Here is a 24023-nt window from a genome sequence, read left to right on the forward strand (position 1 = left end):
TTTCTATGGTAGGATAGCATTTTATAAAATGTGAAGTGTCCCTGATAAGGGAAAAGATTATATACTTGTAAATATACAACTGTTGTTTGTCTGAGTCTTATCTACTTTGGTCAATTAAGCACCTTTTTGCTTTGGACATAAGTTTGTAGAGAAATATGTGACTTGTAAAAATGATGAGAGGAACAAGAAATGGATGTCTAAGGTCAAATGGGACATCTAAATTAAGCCCCCACTCCAAGGCTCAGACATTGTCATAGAGTAGGGCCAGAACAAATGTAATAGCCAGAAAATAGGAGCAGTGCTGTGAAGTGCTGTGTTCTAGAACTGACATGGCTATTGCAATCATGATCTCATGGTAGCAGTGGTTATCTGCACAAGACCTACACAAGATCATAGCAGTCAAAAACCTGGCATAGGTGGGGGAAGATAATCTGCAAGTCTCACACTATACTGAGAAGTTACTTGTGTGGTAGTTGCTGGAAAGGCAGAACCATTCTTTTTAGAGGATATGGCAAATAGGAGCATTCTCATCTTCCAGCAGATGGCCCCACCTCCATGAGCATGTGGAACACACTAACTGGACTTTGTGGGTCATAAAGAGGAAGGGGAGAGGAAATTTGGGAGGGTGGTTATATTATAGGGATATGAAAAGAGGGAAGAAATGAGGGTAGGTATGATAAAATTTTGCTGTGTGTATGTATGAAACTCAAAAATAAAGAAAAACATTAAAAATAACCTTCCACCCTAGTACCTAGTTTGACCCTAAGTTAGCAGTCTCCTCCACTCAGCCTCGCCGTTGCTGTTACTACATAAAGAAACTGGTAACCAACTTTGAACATTTCATAAATCCTGTCAGGTCTTCAATGCATTTCTTTGTTTTCATGGTGTCTTTGCTAGTTTATTCTTATTTTGTCTGCAACAGAAAGCTGTGTTCTCTTTTTCTTTCTCATCTCCACTTTCACTATACTTCTCCCTTCTTTGAGTCTGTTTTCTATCTCTTTTAATCTAAGATTATAATTTTCCCCACTTCTATCATCTTTGAATAAATAGTACTAATAGTTAATACATTATTATTTTGCATTATTTTTCTAATTTTTGAGTTGTGATTATAAGTGGTTATGCTTCCTGTGATGGTTAGAGAGAAAATGTCCCCCAAAGAGTCTGGTACTATTAGGAGACATGGCTTTGTTGGAATAGTTGTGACATTATTGGAGGAAGGGCTGTCACTGTGGACATGAGCATTGAGGTTTCATATATGCTCAAGCCATACCCCATGGTTCACATTATTTCCTGTGCCTGAATAAACAAGATGTAAAGTTTTCAGCTCCTTATTTGGCAACATGTCTGCCCACATGTTCACATGAAGATAATGGACTGAATCTATGAACTGTAATCCACCCCACTTAAAATTTCCTTTATTTTTTATTTTTTTTAAATAACAACTGGTTATAATTTATTCCAGGCAAGAAAAGCTAAGTTAGCATTTAAATCCAATTGAATAATATTTGAAGACATGGAAAACTGAAATGATTACAGCAGATATCCAAAACAAATATTTAGAACAGGGTCACACCACTCTAATAAAATTATATGCAACTAAAAATTTAGAACATTCTCAGTTCACTTAGGCATGTTCAGAAAGATACAAATATTCCCATTATATTTTTAATACTTTTTTATTATATTTGTGTTTTAATTTTACACATCAGCCATGGGTTCCCCTGTCCTCCCCCCTCCAGCCCGCCCCCAGCTAGATCAGGCCCTCTGGATAAGTGAGACAATTGAATAGCTTGAACTGTTTGGGAGGCATCCAGGCTGTGGGACAAGGACCTGACTTTAGTGTGTGAGCTGGCTGTTTGGAACCTTGGGCTTACACAGGGACACTTTGCTTTGCCTGGAAGGAGGGGACTGGACCTGCCTGTACTGAATCCACCAAGTTGAATTGAATTGGCTCTGGAGGAGATGGGAATGGAGGGGGGGGATGGGGGGAAAATTTCCTTTATAAGAGTTTGTATGGTCATAGTGTCTCCTCACAGCCATAGAAACCCTAACTAAGATTGAAGTTGGTATCACAGACTAGAGTATTGTGATAGGTGTGACCATGCTTTCCTTTGAAGGAATATGGACCTTGGGACTGCAGATTAGAAAAGAGTTGAACACTTCATATGTTGCTTAATGTGACATCCTAGTAGAACGTGGAAGATGGTGGTGCTGAGTGCAATTTGAACTGGAGGTGCCTGGCTCAAGAGGTTTCAGAGGAGAAGCATAATAATATGTGACCTAGAGACAAGTCTTATAATATTTTGTTAAAGAATGTGACTACCTTTGCATTTGCTGGAAGAGTCTGAGGCTAAAATGAAGAGTTTTGTATTAATTCCAGTGGTCCAGGTAATGTCAGAACGGCCTAATATAAAAATCTATCCTGTGGTTATTAGTGGTAACTCTAATGAAGTTTTATAAAGAAAAGGAGCAAAGTGAACACAGTAAATTACAAAATGAAAAATTTGAGGAGAAAAAGGAGCACCAGTAATGGAGTGGATCTAAGTCCTGTCTTCAAGGAGAAAAACAGATTAAGAAATGAAATAAAGGATGTGGTGACCTCAGGATAAGATCCCATCCAGATGTTTTCAACTTGTAAAAAGGAATTAAAGATAAGCTTAGACCCAGGTGTGATGGTGAACACCTCTAATCCCAGTACTCCAAAGGTTGAGGCTGTCACATATCTGAGTTTGAGGCAAACATGGTCTATAGAGCATGTTCCAGGACAGTCCAGTTTAGGCAGTGAAGGAAACCATAAAAAACAGAAAGCTGGAGAAGATGTAATTGAACAAGGAGTGAGGCATGTTCCAACCACCATAAGCACCAAAACTTGGCAGGATTGGCCACATGGTTCTAGATTTAGAGTGAAAGATAGAAGAAATAAGTTATGGGAATCTCATTCTGTGACTGAGGAACACTGTTGAGTCAGCCATGTTTGAGGAGTGTTTCTGAGTGGGTGTCTAGAGAGGCCATTTTGTGAACCTGTGAAAGTAAAGTTTGGATTGCTTCGGAGACTCAAAGATGTTGCAGGTGCCAACACTGTGGGATACCTGCCCAGGGGAGCTGCTAACATGGAATGTAACCATCCCAAGAGAAATAAGTATGTTGCAGGCAACAAAGCAGAAAGGAAATGGAGATTTGAAGAGCACTTTGAAATCAGACAGGTAGATTCAGTTTTTGCTGTTTTCCCAGCTAGTTACCAGTTTTCTTTGGTCTAGTGTTTCCTCAGTATGCTCCCTTTCCTACATCTTGGAAGAGTAACATTTATCTTGTACCATTATGTGCTAGAAGTATGTGTCCTGCTTGCTGATTTTGACTTTATAGGGGAAAATTGTATGAATCTCAGAAGATTGTTTGAACTATAGACTTTTAAAATAAATCTGAGACAGTGTGGGTGGGCTGTCCTCACCTTTTTCCCCCCAGGGTACTCTTGAGGAGGGGTGGATAAGAGATTTAAATAGAAATATACAGGGGAGAGAAAAAGACAAATAGAAACACAGGATAGCCTTGGGAGCGCCTGGATCTTAATCTACTGGCCCCTTCTGTCTCTTCTAAAGGGCTTTTTATTTTATTTTTTTAATTATATCTGGGTTTTAATTTTACACATCAGCCATGGGTTCCCATGTCCTCCCCTGTCCCCCCCCCACTTTCACCTTCCCCCCAACTCCTCCCCTCTATTCCCATCTCCTCCAGGGCTAAGACTCCCCTGGGGATTAATTTAAACCTGGTGGATTCAGTACAGACAGGTCCAGTCCCCTCCTTTCAGGCTGAGCAAAGTGTCCTGTGTAAGGCCAAGGTTCCAAAGGGCCAGCTCATGCACTAAGGACAGGTTCCGGTCCCACAGCCTGGACACCTCAAAAATAGTTCAAGCTATGCAATTGTCTCACTTATCCAGAGGGCCTCATCCATCTGGGGGCCCCACAGCCTTTGGTTCATAATTCATGTGCTTCCATTCATTTGGTTATTCATCCCTGTGCTTTTTCCAATCTTGGAAATGGGCTATAGAACTAAACAGAGAATTCTTAACAGAGGAAACTCAAATGGCTGAAAGACATTTAAGGAATTGCTAAACATCCATAATTATCCGGGAAATGCAAATCAAAACGACTCTGAGATACCAACTTACACCTGCCAGAGTGCCTAAGATCAAAAACACAGAAGACAGCTTATGCTGGAGAGGATGTGGATCAAGGGGAACTCTCTTCCACTGCTGGTGGAAATGCAAGCTTGTACAGCCACTTTAGAAATCAATATGGCGCTTCCTTAGAAAATTGGGAATACATCTCCCCCAAGACACAGCTTGGCCATATACCCAAGGAATGCTCAATCATACCACAAGGGTTTTTGCTCAACTATGTTTGTATCAGCTTTCTTTGTAATTGCCAGAACCTGGAAACAACCTAGATGCCTTTCAATTGAAGAATGGATAAAGAAAATATGGTACATATACACAATGTAGTACTACTCAGCAGAGAAAAACAATGACGTCATGAAGTTTGCATGCAAATGGATGGATCTAGAAAAAATCATCCTGAGTGAGGTAACCCAGACTCAGAAGGACAAACATGGTATGTACTCACTCATAGGAGGATACTAGATGTAAAACAAAGATAACTAGACTGCTACACAACTCCAGGGAGGCTACCTAGAAAATGGGACCCTAGGAAAGTCACAGGGATCACCCAATGACAGAGAAATGGATTAGATCTACATGAACAACCTGGACGACAGTGGTTGTAATGAAGGGCACAATTTGAGGGAAAGAAAGCTTAGGGGAGCAGGAGATCCCAGCTGGATCAAGAACAGAAAGGGAGAATGAAGAATAACAGACCATGATAAATGAAGAACATATGAGAACAGGAATAGGCAGATTGCTGGAGAGGTCCCCAGAAATCCACAATGATATATCCTCTGTAGACTGCTGGCAATGGTCGAGAGAAAGCCTGATCTGACCTAGTGTGGTGATCAGATGACTAAACACCCTAACAATCGTCTTGAAACTCCCATCCAATAACTGATGGAAGTGGATGATGAGATCCTCAGCGAGGCCCCGGGTGGAGCTCCTGGTGTCCAATTGTCCAGAAAGATGAGGGACTGTAAGAGTGTGAATTGTTGAGCTAAAGGGCTTTTTAAAAAAGAAATGCAAGGGGGTGGAGCAATAAACCTCCCCTAGCACAGCAAAGTGCAGAAACTTCCAATCACCTGATAACCATGGCTGAGGTCAACCCATCCCCTTAAGCAAACCTGCTGGGTAAAAACAAGCTCAGAATTCACTAAGAATCCTCTGTGGGCTCAAAACAGTTATAGATCATAGAGACTTTTGAATTTGACTGAATGCATTTTTGCATTATGATATAGCTACACGCATTTAAGGGATAGTGAGTGGAATGTAGTTTTCTGAAAGAAAATGGTCCCAAAAGAGAGTGGCACTATTAAGAGTTATGGATTTGTTGGAATGTATATGGTCGTGGTACAGAAAGGGCTGTCATTCTGCAAGTGGGCATTGAAGTCTCAATATATGCCAAGCTATGGCTAGTGTCTCAGACTATTTCTTGTTACCTGCATATCATTCTGTAAAACATTAAGCTCTTTCTCCAGTCTTGTGTCTGCCTGCATGCTATAATCCCACCATGATGATAATGAATTAAGAGTTGCTGTGGCCATGGTGTCTCTATATGGACAGAAAACCTAACTTCGCATTTAAGACACTTCCCATGTAAGTCTTTGTGAGAACTTTAACATCTGTAAAGTTGGCCACATTTCAGTATCAGTCTTTGGAGCCTGACATTCCTACAAATAAATGATCTTGATGGTTTCTGAATGTTCCATAGGCATATACTATACACTGAAAAGTGCAGCTAACAACCTGCTAGCACCTGGATCAAGCTGAGATATATCCAGTTTTCAATATTAGTATGAATTTCGCCTCCCTTGAGAGACCTTCAAATTTAGGCAAATTCTATGCAGTCTAACTCTGATTATGTCTGTATCAGAGTCAGGCAACCTGATATGGTTTGGAGTAAAAGAATACTATGGGAATGTATTCAGGAATCAATAAGTCTTTTACTTTTTTTTTTCTTAGGTAATTTTGTAACTGAGATACATAAACAATTAATAAACACATGTTGGGAGAGATTATCTGTATTTATACTCAACAGCACCACAGAGTTTGTGTTTTGTAACTGAAGATAAAGGACACTGTTTCTCTAAAGGGTTTACATCACTTTGCCTCATTTCAAATAGTTTTGCGCTTCGACTTTAGCTTGAATGGAAAGTAGAGCATTGGAACAAATATTCGATAAGTACTTTGAAACAAATGAGATCATGAAGATGAAGCATATTAACACTTAATTTTCCACATGACAATCTTTGTGTCATTAATTAAAGAAATATGATCTGTGTATACAGTGGTCCCACAAGATTTTTAGCCTTAACTAGGGGTTAAAGCCCTGGAATGGATGAAAAAGACACAAGAGTATGAAAGTTTGGAGAAGACGAAGATAGAAAACAAGAGGTAGCTGAGTATATACTAATAAATTTGCTAAATGAATTGAAATAACTTCAAAATAGAGATGAATAGGGCCAATACATAACAGTAAAGGGATGAATTTAGCCAGAACACATTTCTCAATTCCTTGACACTGATGCTTAGTAATGTTCAGAAAGTGAGGCATGTTGGAGGGGGATGAACTTTTACTCAGCTTTTCCTTCAGTTGGTCCTGTTTGCTGAGAGGCCCTCACACACCATCATCATGTTCTAGAAGCAATGCTAGGGGTGTTGTAACTGACATAGGTGGGAATGGGTGACACTTGAGAGAACACTTGTGGTCCAGGGTCCTCAGCTGCAAATGCTTGTTCTGAGTTTCTAACATCTTTTTAAATGATCTTGAATTCTTTTATTTTATTTATTCATCTCTGCAACCATACACACCAATCCCAGTTTCCCCTCCTTCCACTCCCCCCAGTTCCCTCTCATCCCTCCTATATCTCCTAGATCCACTGCTCCTTTGTTTCATTTTAGTAAATAGCAGTCCTCCCAGGGATATCAATGAAAAATGGCATAACACGCTACAAAAGACTAGGAACAAACCCTTATTATCAAGCTAGACAAGCATCCCAGTAGAAGGTAAAAGGTCCCAAGACCGGGCACAGCAGTCAGAGACACTCCCACTCCCACGGTTAGGATTCCCACAGACACCTCAATCTAAACAAACACAGAGTATATGTAGAGGGCCAAGCAGACCCACGTAAGCTCTGGGATTGCTGCATAGTCTCTGAGCCCCTATGAGCCCTGTTTAGTTGATTCTGTGGGGTGTGTTCTCTTTGTGTCCTTGAACTCTCTGGCTCCTACAATCCTTCATCCCCCCATTCTCCAGTATTCCCTGAGTTCATTTGCTTTTATTAATCAGAGTGTCAGGTGTGTAGACTGCATGGCTGATTGGCCTTTCTCATGCTTTATTGTGTCTCCCTCTGCTGGTTACCTGATGAACTAACTGTTCATGCTGAAGGAACATCTGAGCATGCTTTTCTGTACACAAGTTGAGTAATGTGAACAACATAATGTAGTCCTTCGACAAAGCTGCAGCTGTCTGAAAGCACAGTACTCCATAATCTTTATCTTGGTAAATAGTTATGTAGAATCCCTTGCTGTTTCTCACACGAAATTCTGATAAATCTTTATTATCTGAGCATTCTATATTGTATCCCACTATATACCATGATAATGATAAAGATGTAATTCTAACTTGATGAATTCAAAAAGTGAAAGGCCTCAGATGTCATAGATATATATCCTTTAGTGAGTGGTACAGAGTGTAAATTCCATAGGCTTGTCCCATTGAAGAAGAATTTCAGAGGACTAGATGTCAAGCTGTCCCTTTATCTTCTTCCAGATTGTGTGTGTGTGTGTGTGTGTGTGTGTGTGTGTGTGTGTGTGTGTGTGTGTTTGTGTGTGTGTTATATTTTGCATATCTTACCACTGAGAATAATTCAGAGTACTGAGTAGGCACACCTTATCCAGGACAATACTGATTGATGTGTCACATTACCTAGAAGTTATGATTATGATTCAGCCTAAATCAAGGGCAATTCAGCAGGTTTAAGTTTTGAATATGCAACATTAATTTGAGCCATTAATCAGCCTAGAGCATACTTTTAAGTAAGGACAATGTATAGAAAAGGTCTTTACTGTGTGAAGTTCCTTAAGATTCACAATACTACCTGTTGCACTTTTAGAGCAATACTGTTTCATTCTCATAGAACACGAGCCAATAGACCCTCATTGTGAAATAAATGCAGCTTTCAGCCTTGGAGTCCTGTTAAATATGTTTGTGAACTTTACTTAAGTATATGCTAGCTCAGAAAAAACTGGGGATGCTAGACTTACTCCTGTTGAGACATTTATTGGACTGAACTGTAGTCTGTTTTATTAAGGAAGTAGTAGTTTTAGCATTGGATTCTAGCACATACAATGGGCATCTTAATTTACTTGGAGATATCATTAGTATTATCTAAGTGTAGGTAATAAAAACTTCCTCAGTGTGCATGGGCATTTTCTCATCTTCATGTCCTATCCTAGATGACTAAAACAAATTTAGAGTACCCAAAACCAGAAGTATTCCAGCGAATGGCTATTGTTCAGAGTCATGAACTTCATGCAGTGGAAGAGAATCTGTGCAGGTATTTGAAGGCACTCACTGGTTTAAATGAATCTGAGCTATAATGTGGTTTTTTACACATTTCTGTTGAATAAATGCTTTATACAGTTCCCACTACTTCGTTTGGTTGTCTCTGTATGTTTCCCCATCATGATCTTGGTACTCCTTGCTCATAGAATTCCTCTTCTCTCTCTTCAACAGGACTCCTGGAGTTTGGCCTGGTGCTTGGCTGTGGATCTGCATCTGCTCCCATCAGTGACTGGATAGAGCCTCTATGATGGCAGTTAGGGTATTCACTAATCTGATTACAGGGGTAGGCTAGTTCAGGCACCCTCTCCAATATAGATAGTTGTAGTTGGAGATCTTCTCTCCAGGTACCACCAAGGCCCCGTGGTCCCACAACCCATGTATAAAATAATCACTCAGATGCTTATATTACTTACAAACTGTATGGCCATGGAGGCTTCTTGTTATCTACTTCTTCTATCTTAAATTAATCCATTTCTATTAGTCTATACTTTGCCACTGGGTTTGTGGCTTACCTGTATCTTACATCTTCCTTGTCATGGCTGTGGCTGGCATCGTCTCCCTGCTCCAACCTTCTACCTCCCAGAATCCTCTTCTCTCTTGTCCTGACTATACTTCCTGCCTGGCCACTGGCCAAACAGCATTTTACTTATACAGAGCGATATCCACAGCAGATAGTAGTCTAAAGTGGGGTCACCCTGGTGGATTTCTGGGAACTTCCTAAGTACCCAATTTCTTCCTATCCTCATGGTGTCTCCCTCTATCATGGTATCTCTTTCATTGTCCTTCCATTCTGACCCTGTTCCAGTTCGACCATCCTGTTTCCTTATGTTCTCATCCCCCATCCTCTACCACCCATTGCCACCCTCACCCCCAGTCTACTCATGGAGATCTCATCCATTTCCCCTTCCCACGACGATCCAATGCAAGCATCCATTTTGGGGTTCTCAGAACTGTGAACCAATAGCCATGAGTCTCCATGGCACTGGAGTAGGCCCTCTGAATAGGCAAGACAATTATATAGATTGATTTGCTTAAGGCACCCCCTGTCAGTGGGATCAGGATCCCTCCCTAGTGCAAGAGTGGGCTTTTTGGAACCCAACACCTTACATGGCCTTGATTCAGAGGGAGGGGCCTGGAACTGCTTCAACTGAATATATCAGGCTCTGCTGACCCTTCATGGGAGACTTGGCTTTGGAGGAGGTAGGAATGGGGGTTGGGATGGGGGAGGAAGGCTGGGGAATGGGAGGAGGGAGGGGAGGACATCTGTGGTTGGTATGTAAAATGAATAGAAAATTTCTTAATAAAAATGAAAAGAAAAAAAGCTTTATACAAAAAACTATGAGACAGTAATGCACACAGACTGGTAGATGACCAGACAGAATTCCCTGAGGAAGTTCCTATGACAAGGCACTTCCTACAGGCTGACAAGACAGCAACATGACACAGAAGATGATGGGGTACTGGGAAAGGGGCTCCTGTCTCTGGCTACTGTGTGCACTGGGAGATCCATGGGTTAGTACTGGGGATTTTATTGCCCAAGGCTTTTCTCTTGTTAAGAAATATGTCTAATGTTTCCTTGCTGTACTAATCAAACTGTGCTCAACAATTAAAAGACAAGTTTAGAGACATTTTTAAATTATAACTAGAATTGTAAAAATTGAATTCCATGATTGTGACCTAGAAATAAATCAATTCAAGGCAAATCACATAGGCAACTGTGGCTGATTTACATAACACTACTGTACAGTGGATAATCTTGGTTAAGTGGAATCTGTGCACCAAAATTGCTCCTAACTACACTGCTTTAGAGTTGCATAGATACACAAATTCATCATCCCCATCTCTGGACTCAATGAATGTTATCTTTAAATTATAGGGAGAGTTTTTGTTTGATTAGGAAAATGAATAAGTAAGGGAGCAGCAGTATGAATATGAGCACAGGAAACCTTTGGAACTAAGGTCTGGAATCCAGCACTGACTGTAGTGATGGCTTCACGAACATGTACATTGTTCACTATACTCATCGCATTGTAGACATTGCATATGTGCAGCCTGCTTCTGTCAGTAATGTGTCTTTTAGAGGATGGCAAAGAATCTCAAGGAACAAAGTGAGATTTGATAATTACAGGTTTGTGGAGCACATTCTGGGTTCTAAGCACCTGTGATAAAAGTTGGGGGCCTATCCTAAAACAGGTAAATGTTTCTTCTTTGTCTTATTATAAAAAGATTTCTCCTGGCCTCCATGGACATCAGGCAATCATGAGATGGACATGCAAGAAGAACTTGCATACAGCTAAAAAAAATTTATTAAAAATATTTATACTTAGTACATATTTCAGTGTCTCCCATAGGTTTGGGTATTTGGGTTTCTTTTGTTTATTTTTATTTTCCCTTGTTTAAAGAAAAATAATTGACCAATATGCTTGACAATTTCATATATCTATAATGTATTTTTAATGTTCTACCCCACACCTTCTCTAATCTTCACCCACCCCTATAAGCTCCTCCCCAAATCCATGTCAGTCAAATTGCAGTTTGACGACATTTTGTTTTGTGACTTGTTTTACACAGGCTCATATCTGTAGACATAGGATTGAGGTTATCATTAGGTATGCAACTAAAAACAATGCCTTACCCTCTTCCAGATAGTTCAATGAGTTCAAAGGCCCTGATCCCCTCCTCCACCCATGATTCACTATTGTCAAGTCCATTCTTGACCCAGTGCACACTTCCGCTGATGGGTGTAACTGTGATAAACCTCATTCAGTTGTTCTGGAAGCCTGTGCTTCCCCCTCAGAAGATACAATATAGTTAAGAGTTTGACTAATATGTGACAGAATCTCCCAACATTTATGCAATGGAAGCAGGGCTGAATTTCACTCAGGGCCTTAAGCAGCCATTACTTGAAAAGAAGAGAAAATACGTGGATGGGGAAAATAGACAGAGACAATCAGAAGCCCCATCTTTCTGTCATGCTGTGGATAGGAATGTTTGAGAGCTTTTATTCAGATTTCCTGACCTGGACAATGATCCTGGGGAGGATGACATTAGGTTTTAGAGAATATGTACCGGGTTTTAGGAATTCATACTTTCATAAAAGTTTCAAATTTTGGGAGGAACAACAGCCCTTACCCAGAGTAGTCCTTCATCAAAGACTGTCTGTGTCTTCAGGGGTTATATCTAAACAATGAAAACAGTGGTCTCTGTTACCTCTTCTTGGGTGAGAAATATTAATGATAATATCTTACTACAATTTTGTAGAATGTGCAGCAATGTGGAAATGGGTATGCCTAAAAAAAAAGAAATGATTTTTAAAAGCTCTAAATCTCTCAAATTATGAAAAGAGTTTCATTCTACTACCTAAAGTGCAGGTTGAGAACATTATACATAATCTCATCTTTATATATTTGAGTTTGGAGGTACATACGTATATATGTATATTCAATATAGAATCCCTATATTCCTCAATATTCAACTGAATAATTAAAAATAATTATTTCAAGGCATTGCATGTTCAATACAAAACTTGTTTCATATTTTAAATGTATGTCTTTTCCTGCACTATGATTTTTGGAAGCTGGTGCTTTTGTTTGACCTTCAGCTGTCACAGCTGTAGCAGCATCAACACTCAGATAGCCAAGTGACTGCTGAAGAGCTGTCAATATTCCACAACACACCATATTTACTAACCTAACTGAAATAATCTACAGATTTTCATAAGCTATGGAATGTTTTTATGTTGGATGGCCTTGACATCAGATAGACAAATATAAAATCAAATCACAAAAAAGCTTAGAGTGCTCCAAAGATTAAGTACATTAAATGTATTCTCAGCTAATACCTTTCAACTCTACATGCTTTTATCTGATGTGACTCAAATGTGAATTGAATGTGTGTGTTGTAAGTACTAAACTCTCTACTCAATTAACTTTTGCAACTGTGTTTAATACATTGTCATTAATATTTCGTAATTGGTTTCAAACATCAGATATTTTCTTGATAAAGTCCAGGTCTCCTGGAATTTTTCTGGCTTCAAAATTGTAGTAGAGGATGATCTTGAACTTCAAAAACCCCTTCCTTTTTCTCCCAAGAGATGGGACTACCAGAGTACACCAGCAAGCCCAATTCATGCATTCCTGAGGCTCAAACTCAGGGATCATATTTTTACAGTAGGCAATCAATTAAACTACAACATCTATATTTTCTTGCTTATTGATAGTAAGAATTTGACTGCCTATATATGTGTTCTTGCATATATTTATGTATGATAGCCTATACAGAATTCTTCCTAATGCTGCTGATCTTTCACAGAAAGAACCAGTCCCATGTTTGTTTCATTTGATTTTAGTGAACACATTACAATTGGCCACCAATCATTGTCCACTATTTTTCTGGGTTCCAGTTGGACAAAGATTCAACCTTGTTTTCATTTGAACATTCCTTCAAGCAGCACAAGTTGGGAGGCAATAATATATGTTTATCTAATGATGATCACCAACTTTTGGACTGCCAATCACCGTAACAGAAAGGATAAATGAGGTTTCAGCATTTTTATTCACCTGCCATCCAGAATATTCTCGTAGTTTCTGTCCAATTATAAGAGTGGTCTAGGCATATTCCATGCACACAGGAAGTCAGTGGACAGTAGAGAGACCACTGCATTCACAATTCCTTGTGTTGCAGTTGGAGAAAAGCCTGTCCCAGGACTCTGGCCCTCAATAACACTCTCATGGTTATAGTAGCATCAGGGTCATATCTGCTTCCCCTCCCATTTAAACCCACTATAGTCTGGAGCAGACATGATACAGCTGCTTGATTGCATATCCTTATCACCTATATGGAGTTGCTGATTAACATCAAAAGAGTTTCCAAAGCTGAGAACACACAGGACAAATTAAGAAATCACTTCAGTAGGTCAGAAAGGAAATATTTGACCTAATACAGATGACATAAAATACCTTACCCAAAGGATCATTGTAGGAAATAAAAGACTGTCAGTGCCTGACTTCCCACTCATTATTTATAATCTCTTTTATCCATTCTTCACATGTTGAAAATTGCTAATGGTATGAATTTATGCAAAATAATTATTCCTCCCTATGTTTTTTCTCCTCTTTGAGGGACTGTCCACAGCTTCTTAGAATTTAGACACTAGATCACATCACCCATGTATTTGTGGCCATTAAGACATTGGCTATGAAACAATGTGCATGTGATCTTCATATCTCCCTAGCCTCTTGAGACTATTGTGCAAAGGATCATGGGATTGGGCTTTGTCTACACTAGATGAGTATCACGTTAATCTGTGGTTTCTCAATGTCACTCAATAGTCAATATACAGACTACACCCCAGGGACCAAGATCAAAGTAAGAGAATTAGGTCAGCACTGATGTGATTTTCCTCTGAGTAATCTCATTATTTCACACACTTCTATGGATAGTACATCATGGAAGCCATGGAGGTTTAACAACCAGCCCAATGATTAGATCATAGATGGACTGTAGTCTTATTTTCTTCTAGACAATGGAGTTTGCTGGAATATGGGCTTCCAGAGTAATGTGGAAAAAGACAGATTAAGTGTGAGTCTAGGGACAGACCCAGTTATATCTATGTTAGTTCTATCCATTCTATCATGTCTTGTGTCCAGTAATAGCTATAGAATGTTCTGAGAATGCAACTTCAAGAAGAAGGTGAAGGTCAACGCAACTGACTGAAAGAGCCAGACACTGTGTCAAGCCAACTCTAGAACAAAAACTTTGAAAGTGACATTTAAATTTCCAGAGAGTAAGACAGCAGCAGATGGCATCCCTGCTATTTTCCTCAGTTGTAGAGCTGGTGCAGCACAGATGCTGTCTTCCAGCACCAGGCTCCTTACCCTGTGTCCCAGCCAAGAATGAATTCACTTATGCCTGTCTGTAGAGAACAAATTTACTCCTTATAATCTCTCTCTCTCTCTCCCTCTCTCTCCTCTCTCTCTCTCTCTGTGTGTATGTGTGTGAACATTCAGTGCTAATATTATGTGAAATGCATCAGAGAATTTGAAAGTTATTATGTAATTAGATCAGAAGCTATTCCCATAAAAGTCTACTGACATGACTACGCAAATGTGAGCTGAACAAGGATGACACCCGATTATATGACAAACTGAATGGGCAAAAGCCCACAAGGCCTCATTTTTAGACTAAATATTACAGAAAACTGAGTAAATCTGAAAATAAGAGAGTTAATGTTCCCCAGGAAAGAGCACACTGTTAGTTTTCTACTGTCAAATGCTCATCCCTGAAAACATACATACAAGTAACATTATATGGACTGAATACTTCATATTATAACATCTACAAATACCTATGAAGGACCCTGTAATTGTTTATGTACTTTCTGAAACTGTACCATATCTTAAAGCCTCTGGAATGGAGGGAAATATGAGAAGAAAATTCTACATTGAACATGACAGAAATGAAAATAATGTGTAACTCATAGAATGGGGCTGTTCTTTGTTGTCTGAAGAGGAGGACATTCCCTGAATGTAAGCATGTTCTGTCTTATGAGAGTACAACAGGCCTGGAATGAGTTAATGGTTCAGCCAGTCCTGTGATTGTGCCTAGACTTTTCTGATTTGCATATGCCCAGAGTACATCCCACTGCCCTGAGGACTTCTTCATAGTCAGGTCACACACCCTGCACAGGAGTCAGCCTCACACAGGTCACAGCACAGACATGAGTGTCCCCACTCAGCTCCTGGGGTTGCTGCTGCTCTGGCTCACAGGTAAGGAAGACAAAATTGGAAATGTGTTCAGCTGAGTGTGGTCAGTACTTTCTGGTCTATGGGACAGTCCTCTTCTAACAGAATTAATTGTGTGGGAATTTTTTTTATTTCAATTTTCCACTCTTAGGTGCCAGATGTGACATCCAGATGACTCAGTCTCCAGCCTCCCTGTCTACATCTCTAGGAGAAAGTGTCACCATCACATGCCGGGCAAGTCAGGACATTTACAGTGGTTTAGCATGGTATCAGCAGAAACCAGGGAAACCTCCTCAGCTCCTCATCTATTATGCAAACAGCTTGGCAGATGGGGTTCCATCAAGATTCAGTGGCAGTGGATCTGGCACACAGTATTCTCTCAAGATCAGCAGCCTACAGCCTGAAGATGTGGCAGATTATTTCTGTCTGCAGGGTAGCAGTTACCCTCCCACAGTGATATAAGCCATGACATAAACCACCAGGGAAGCAGAAGTGAGAGCCTGGGCTGCACCAACTGCTTATTCTAGGGTCTCCAGCTGCTGAGAGTTTCCCTCTTTGCTAAGATTTAAAGGTCAATGTGATGTTTTGTACAGGGTTAGTGAAACTTTTTTGATGGTCATGTATGACCACTCTCCCAGTCTGAACATTAAAAAAAGAAATAATGTCATGACTCACATGGAAAAATAACTCTTCCTAAGTTTCAGAGTTTTGGCAACAGCTAAGATTACTACAACATAGATATCAATACATACACACACACACACACACACACACACACACACCTACAAACAGATTTACACCAAATCAGTTATTTCTACAGGAAAATTATTATCTAATTTTCATAGTATTAAAATCTTGAGGAATCAGGCTGGGGAGATGACTTAGTACAGTGGTTCTCAATCTTCCTAATGCTGCTACCCTTTAATACAGTTCCTCATGTTGTGGTGACACCCTTCCATAAAATTATTTTCCTTGCTACACTATATCTGTATTTTTTCTCCTGATATGGATCATAGTGTAAATAATTTTGGAGATAAGGTTTGTAAAATGAGTCACAACTCACAGATTGAGAATTGCTGCCTTAATTTTTAAGAGCACTGAATTCTCTTTTAGAGGGCCTGTGTTTGATTCCCAGAACAGATGACTGCTAGCTCCTGTCTGTAACTCTAGTTCCAGTATTTTTGAGCTCCTCTTCTGGCCTCTGAGGGCACTGAGCTCACATGGTACATGAACAAATAATCTGGGAAAACACGAGTACACATAAACTAAAAATAATTAAATCTTAAATATTTCAGAAAAATTCATACTGGGAAGAGATTTTTCTCATAATCTAGAATCCATTTTTTTTTACTGAAAGTAAGGCTTCCTGATCACATGGTCCTCAGTATATGAACTCCCATATTATGTGCATGGAAGGGAGGAAGATTTCCTCTGTTGTGTGTTTGCTCATTTTTCTTCTTACAGAGACATAAAGTTTCTTGGTTACTTTTCTATTGTTATAACAAAACATCATGACCAAAGCAATTTATAAATGAAAGTATGCATTTGGGGCCTCAAAGTTCTAGAATGTTAGTCCAAGTCCAGTGTGGTGGGAAGCATGGCAGCAGGCAAACAGATGCAGCCCTGGAGAAGTAGCTAAGAGTTTAGATCTTTAACTGCAAGTAGGAGACAGAGAGATAACCGAGACTGGAACAACTTCATCAAGCTGCATGCTCACCACTCTTCAAACAGAGCTCTCAACTCATTCCAACCCATGTCTTCACAATGCCTTCCAGGATGGCCAAGTAAACCCAGAGAGATATGATCAAGTAGGGACTGTCAACCAATTCAGCCTACAACTAAATTTGCACAGTAAACCATGTCCTTAAAATAACATTTTGTGCAAAAGTTTCCTTTTATTATCTTATACTTATACACTATCTACCATGCATATGATTACCACCAGACACATCACAGGAAAAAGACATGTACATTGAACAAATGCTATCAATCAAAATAGAGAATTATATGTATTAGACACCTGATCAAACAACACTTTCTTCTTCTGGATGAAAAACAGAAAGAAGCTCTTAGAATTATCTTGAGTAAACTTCATTCAGGGTCTTCAGTTCTATTGCATTTTATCTGTCCTGTAGCTCACTTTAATTCTGAATAAAATCCTTGATGACTTGTTACAACATAAGTCACAGTAAAACTTTTTCTGTTAAAAGAAAAGAAAATTACATCCCCATTTTTCCTTTAATCAAATTATTTATTAAATTCCCTGAAGCTCCTGCATAGTTAGTGCAATAATTCATTTTCCATTTGCTCTATGGCTCTGTGAAGGCACTCTTTTTATTTTCCTGAAATGTGCTGAGGATACTTGAAAGGTTGCACATACATATTATAAATATAAACCCAAGAATCAACATTCTGAAAATTCTGTGACTTAACCACTGTTGGCTATTTATTTACAAGATTCAGAAACAATACAGTGTTGCCTGAGGAGGTCTAAAGACAGCATAGTTAGGTGGCCTATAACTTCATGGCAGGGAGCTCTGACTTCAGAACAGTACCAGGTAATCCAATTTCAAGTAACAACATTCATGGTATTAAAAGCTTTCAAATAAATTCATAGGTGTTTTTCAGACTCCTGTTGCATGAAACAACTCCTTATTTCTTTTGTTGTTGTTGTTGTTCTGAAATATATTCCATGGCTGGTTACCTCACATCATATTTATCCACTAATTAATGGAAAATCTTGAGGCTTCATCCTACAAATTGATAATTATAAGTAAATTTATTCTTTAAAACATACTCTGTATAGTTTTTATGAGCAAATGAAGTTTCAATGTGGAAATGATATTTCAATACCTGTGGGGAAATACAAAGATGAGATTTTTGAGCCAGGCAGTGGTGGCACATGCCTTTAATCCCAGCACTTGGGAGGCAGAGGCAGGTGGATCTCTGTGAGTTCATGGCCAGCCTGGGCTACAGAGTGAGTTCCAGGAAAGGTGCAAAGCTACACAGAGAAAACCTGTCTCGAAAAAAAAAAAAAATGATGAGATTTTTGTTAGTTGACTAAAGAGGTAACCTAAAGAATGGGAAAAAAATTTACCAGTTATAAGTATGACAGATGATTACTGTCTAGAATTGTGTTGACTAGTTTTATGTCAACTAGACACAAGTTACATGAAAAGGAAACTATAGTTGAGAAAATGGCTCCATAAGACTTGCCTTAGGCAAGACAGTGTGTTCTTGTCTGGAATAACGATGTCTGTGGGAGGGCCCACGACACTATGGATGGTGCCACCCTTGGGCAGGTTGTCCTGGGTGCTATAAGAGAATAGGTTGAGGGCTGAAGAGATGGCTTAGAAGTTAAAGGCTAGGCTCACAACTAAAAAAATAAAATAAGAAAATAGGTTTGCTCAAAGAAATTTTAATTTGCATTTCTATGATGTCATCTTGGTGTTTGGTTTTATGAGTTTTTGTTTATTATTAACTTAGTGTTTCTATTGCTGTGAGGAACACCATGACCAAAGCAACTTGAGGAGAAAATGGCTTATATACCTCAGGTTACATTCAGTCACTGAGGAAATTCATAGCAGAAACTGAAGCAGGGAAGTACCTGGAGCTAGGAGTTGAAGCAGAGGCCACCAAGAAAATACCAAGATGACAAAAAAGCCCATTAGAAAGTAGAGCATAGCTGTGGGGTGGTTGGGGGGTGGACAGGGGAAACCATGGCTGATATGTAAAATTAGATTAAATTATAAAATAAAAAAGAAAGTAGAGCATAGAACTGTACAGAAGATTGTCAGAGGAAACGCAAATGGATACAAGATATTTTAAAAGGATCCACTACCCTTAGCCATCATAGAAATGCAAATTAGAACTTCTTTGCTATTTCATCTTACCTCAGTCAGAATGACTCTGTAAGAAAACAAAAGACATGAAATGATGGCAAGGATGAGGGACATGGAAAGTAATCATATTCTGTTGGTGGGGTTGCAATTGATACTGCCATTATGGAAATCCTTGTGGCAGTTCCTGAAAAACCTAGAATTAGATCTACCACAGGATCCAGCTATGATACTCCTGGACACAACCCCAAAAGACTCTGTTTTCTACCATGAGGCACGTGCTCATCTGTGTTTAGTGTTGCTCAGTTCACAATAGCTAGGGCACAGAAATACCATAGATGTCAATCAACTGATATATGGATAACGAAAAAGTATTTTTATCTGTCAGGTTCACAATATATATTATTCTCATTAGTACAGGGAATATTCTTCAAAAATTTGGTATATGTTAAGCCACAAAATATGTTAAGTGTTAAAAATAGAAATTGTTTTACATAATTTCTGACTAAAAGTCAATATTAAGCTGAAGCAATTTTCAAATTATGCAAAGATATAGATATTAAATGTCCCATTCTTGAATGATCAACAGGCGATGGAGCCTTCAAATGGATATTTAAATTTTTCTTCAGGTGTTTCAGAAAGGAAACAGTAGTAACACTAAAAGTTGGAAAGACTCCCCATGCTCATGAGTATATAGAATTAATGTTGTGAGAATTACCATGCCATCAAAGGCAATTAGTACATTCACTCAAATCCCAATGTTATTGTTCATAGCTAGGGAAAAAGGAACAATCTTAAAAGTTACATGGGCTGGGCGGTGGTGGCAAACAGCTTTAATCCCAGCACTCAGGAGGCAGAGGCAGGCGGATCTCTGAGAGTTCGAGGCTAGCCTGGTCTACAAAGTGAGTTCCAGGAAAGTCACAAAGCTATACAGAGAAACCCTGTCTCGAAAAAAAAAAAAAAGTTACATGGAAGCTGAGAAAAAATAATAATAATACTGTATCCACTTCCATACATGATCTCAGTTATAGTAGGGAACAATAATGATAGAAACAGTATGGTGCTGACAAAAATGTACACATGTACATTAATGAAACAGAATAGAAGATCCAATGTGAGTGCATGCGCGCACACACACACACACACACACACACACACACACACACACACACACACACACACAGTAAGGAGGATAGAATAGAAATATCAACAAATTGTGATAGGAACATTGGATGGGATATCTACATATAGAAGAATAAAACTGGAACCCTGTCTCACATCTTGCACTGAAATCAACTACAGATGCATCAATGATGGTGAAAACATTGAAAGATTAATGTAGAGACTCATACATTTCCATAAAGGGAAGATGGCAAATATTCTACAACATATAGACATAGGTGAGAAAGTTCTAAACAGGAATGCAAGTGAGTAAATTTGTATGGACTTAAATTCTGGATCTTCTGTTCTGAATTTCATTCTAGAAATAAGGCCAACAATTGACAAGTAGAATTTTTTGAAACAAAAAGTCTTCTATACAGCAAAGGGAACAGTCAATTGACTGAAGAGCTAATTCATGGAAAGGAAGAAATTCTTTGTCAGCTGTACATCTGACAGATGATTGATATTTAGAATACCCAAAGAACTCAAGAAGTAAACTATATAGAAACCAACCCAATAAATGTGCTATAGATATAAAGAAACCACAATATCTTGTACCCCACAAAAATATAATTTATTAAATTAAAAAAAAATGTTTTAATGGCAACATCAGGTATAACTAGAAAATGCTATCCTCAGATCTACATTAATAAACAAAACTTGAATGCAGGCATGACTACATCATTGTGATTTTTTGGTGAGGGGGAACAAAGAGGTAACCAAACAATATATAACTTGTCTCTTGTCCCCAAGATCTAGATGATACAGCCACATTAATGATGATACCATGTACTTTGATTGCACAATATAGAGAAATGAAGGTGGAATTGAGCTGGAAGCTTCTTTATGGCTGGGTAGCTTTGATAGTTCTAGAAGATGCTTTGAAGTTTAGCTGGGAGAGAAAAGATATTGATATATCTTATCTTACACTTACAGGAACATTACAATCTACTAGTTTGAACTGACTAGTGACATGTGCTCATCTGCATAGCAGTGACACTGCTGTTATTTAGCCAAAAGCTTTCTTACTGGATTTGGGAATAACTCCAGATATGTGTAATTTAAACATGGTCAAACACACTTTACATTGAGTCCACAGACTCCAGATGAGAATTGGATATTGTTCAGGTAAACTGAACAAGTGCCAAGCATCCCTCTATCTATACAAACATATCCATAGTTGTGCACTTAGGTATATTTGTAGTGGGAAGATTTTCTGTGTCCTGGCCTGCCTGCAGTTGGGACAAATCTCTCCCACTCACATCTCCCAGGTAAACACACAGAGGATTATATTAATTATAACTGAATGGCCATGGCTCAGGCTTTTTGCTAGCTAGCTCTTATATCTTAAAATAGCCCATAACTATTAGTCTATGTATTGTCACATGTTCCATGACTTTACCTGCATCCCATTATATGATGCTCCTTGGGCAGCTCGCTTGCATCTTTCCTGCCTTCTTTCTGTCTCTGTCTTTAAATTTCCTACCTGCCTCTAAGCTGTCTTATCATAGGCCAAAAGGCTGTATTTATCAACCAATCAGTGTAATACATATTCTCATCATAAAGAAAGATATCCCCCCCATCATATATTCTACCCTCAGTTGAATACCAAGAAGCTTCTTCTATGCATTGAGTGATAAATACAGAGATTCATGGATGCTGGAGGCGCTGAAAAAAGAGACAGATGTGTGCTAAGCCATGAAAAACTCATATACCCTAGTTTTCTAATGCTCAGAGAACATTGCAGAAGAGGGCACAGAAAGATTATCAGGAGTGGAAAATATTTGGAAATACTGTGAAATGTCAACTTTTGGGCAAAACTCAGCTATCACAATCACAACCTCTCAGCAGCTGGGTATATGTGCACCGGGTCTGCACAAGAATTTATCTGATAACAGTGAGTCATGGATGGAGGCGGGAATGTACAGGAATTTTAAACTTACTGCTGAATTAGTGATTGATTCTGTGGGAGGGAAAATGGTTGCATTTAGCTGTCTACCCATGATGACACCATCAGGCTTCAATGAATATTTCAAATCCAATGTCTACACAGATGGATCTGGGTAATCGAACTGACAAAACAACAATTTTGTCGTACTTGAGAACAAATTGGTAGGCATGTGGGGGTGTGGGGGTTCATTAAGTTTGGATGGAGACAGAGTATGTGAGGGAAGAAAAATCAGAATACATTATAGACATAGATGAAATTTTCAAAAACCTAGGCTATTGAGAGTTGTTGATAGCAAAAGGTAATGTGAGTATGCAGCAGGTGAAAACAAGTGTTTGAAAGGTCAAACTTTCAGAACCAAAGGTTCTGGTCGAAGAAACCATTGCATAAATCATTTGGGAATTACTGCCTTTTGAATGAATTGGCTGTTTTTTGTAAACTTCTTGTGCTATAACAGGTATGATATTTTCTTATTACCTGGCATCTTCATGTGATATATATATATGTAGTCATATGAATATGTCTCAATCTTATGGGCACATATATCTGTGGGTGGTCAGGAAGATGACTTTGCATTTAGCTGAATAATTTCGATTTTAGAAAAATACTAGGATGTGCTTCATAGCCAGATTCCATTGTTCCATGAGACTATAGACACTTAAATCCTTCTTTGTTATTTTTGCTCAGACTAACAAAGAAAATAAAAATCTCTCTTCAGTCTAACACAAACTGCACACATCTAGCTCATTTTTACCTCAGAGCAAGTTCAAACTAGACTAAAGGCCTTTGTAAATAGATCATAAGTTTGAAAATTTACAGTTATGCACAAGGTCAGAGTCCCAGTTGTCTACCAATGTTACTAATACAAAACACCCTAAGAAAAGCCCGCCAATTCTTCACTTGCCAAGTCTGCTGAGAAAAAGCTATGGCTCAGAGTTTGTGGCACTGGGTACTGCACCCCACCCTCTCTGGTCCTGAGACCTTGGAAACTTGCATTACTGTGTTAATGGCTCTGCTCCTTACCATCAATTCTATGAATGTGCTATGATCTTGATGGTTTTGAAACTTTTCTTAGGATTGTAAGAAAACTCCTTTTAGACATCTTGGGGAGCCAGGCAAGAGAGGTTCAAATTAGGAGAGCTGAACGAAGCTGTAGACGTAGAGAAGCATTAGAACAAAGAGAAGACAACAAAGAGATCAGAAGAAGAAATTAGCTTACTTAGAACAATAAAGTGGATGGACTGTAAGAGCACGGTGTACATAGATTCAATTGATATCCTTAAGATTAGATTTCCAGCTAGTTGTAGATTGTCCCACAGACCCTGAGAGAAGGCCCTAGGGGTTGGATCCCAATAATCTTCAATACTAGTTAACTAATATTTTTCTTTAAACAAATGAAAACAGATATTAATAAAAGAATACAAAATATCCAAACCAATGAGATAGAGTAAAACTCTCATCCAATGACTGATGGAAGCAGATGCAGAAATCCACAGCCAGCACCCAGGTGGAGCTCCAGGAGTCCAATCAGCAAGAAGGAGGAGGGATTGTTGTTGAGAAATGTTGAGATCATGATTGGAAAAAGCACAGGGACAAATAGCCAAAC

At 39.0% G+C, this 24023-nt stretch overlaps 1 gene segment (V, D, J or C); it reads left to right on the top strand.

Moving 5' to 3' along the window:
* The first annotated feature begins 15444 nt into the window (after positions 1-15444).
* On the top strand, positions 15445-15931 carry LOC118580174. The segment is given in 2 exon segments: positions 15445-15493; positions 15621-15931. Coding segments are annotated over 2 exon segments (360 nt in total).
* Positions 15932-24023: the final 8092 nt, after the last annotated feature.

The sequence above is a fragment of the Onychomys torridus genome, chromosome 3 (genome assembly GCF_903995425.1).
Source record: "Onychomys torridus chromosome 3, mOncTor1.1, whole genome shotgun sequence".
NCBI lineage: Eukaryota > Metazoa > Chordata > Mammalia > Rodentia > Cricetidae > Onychomys > Onychomys torridus.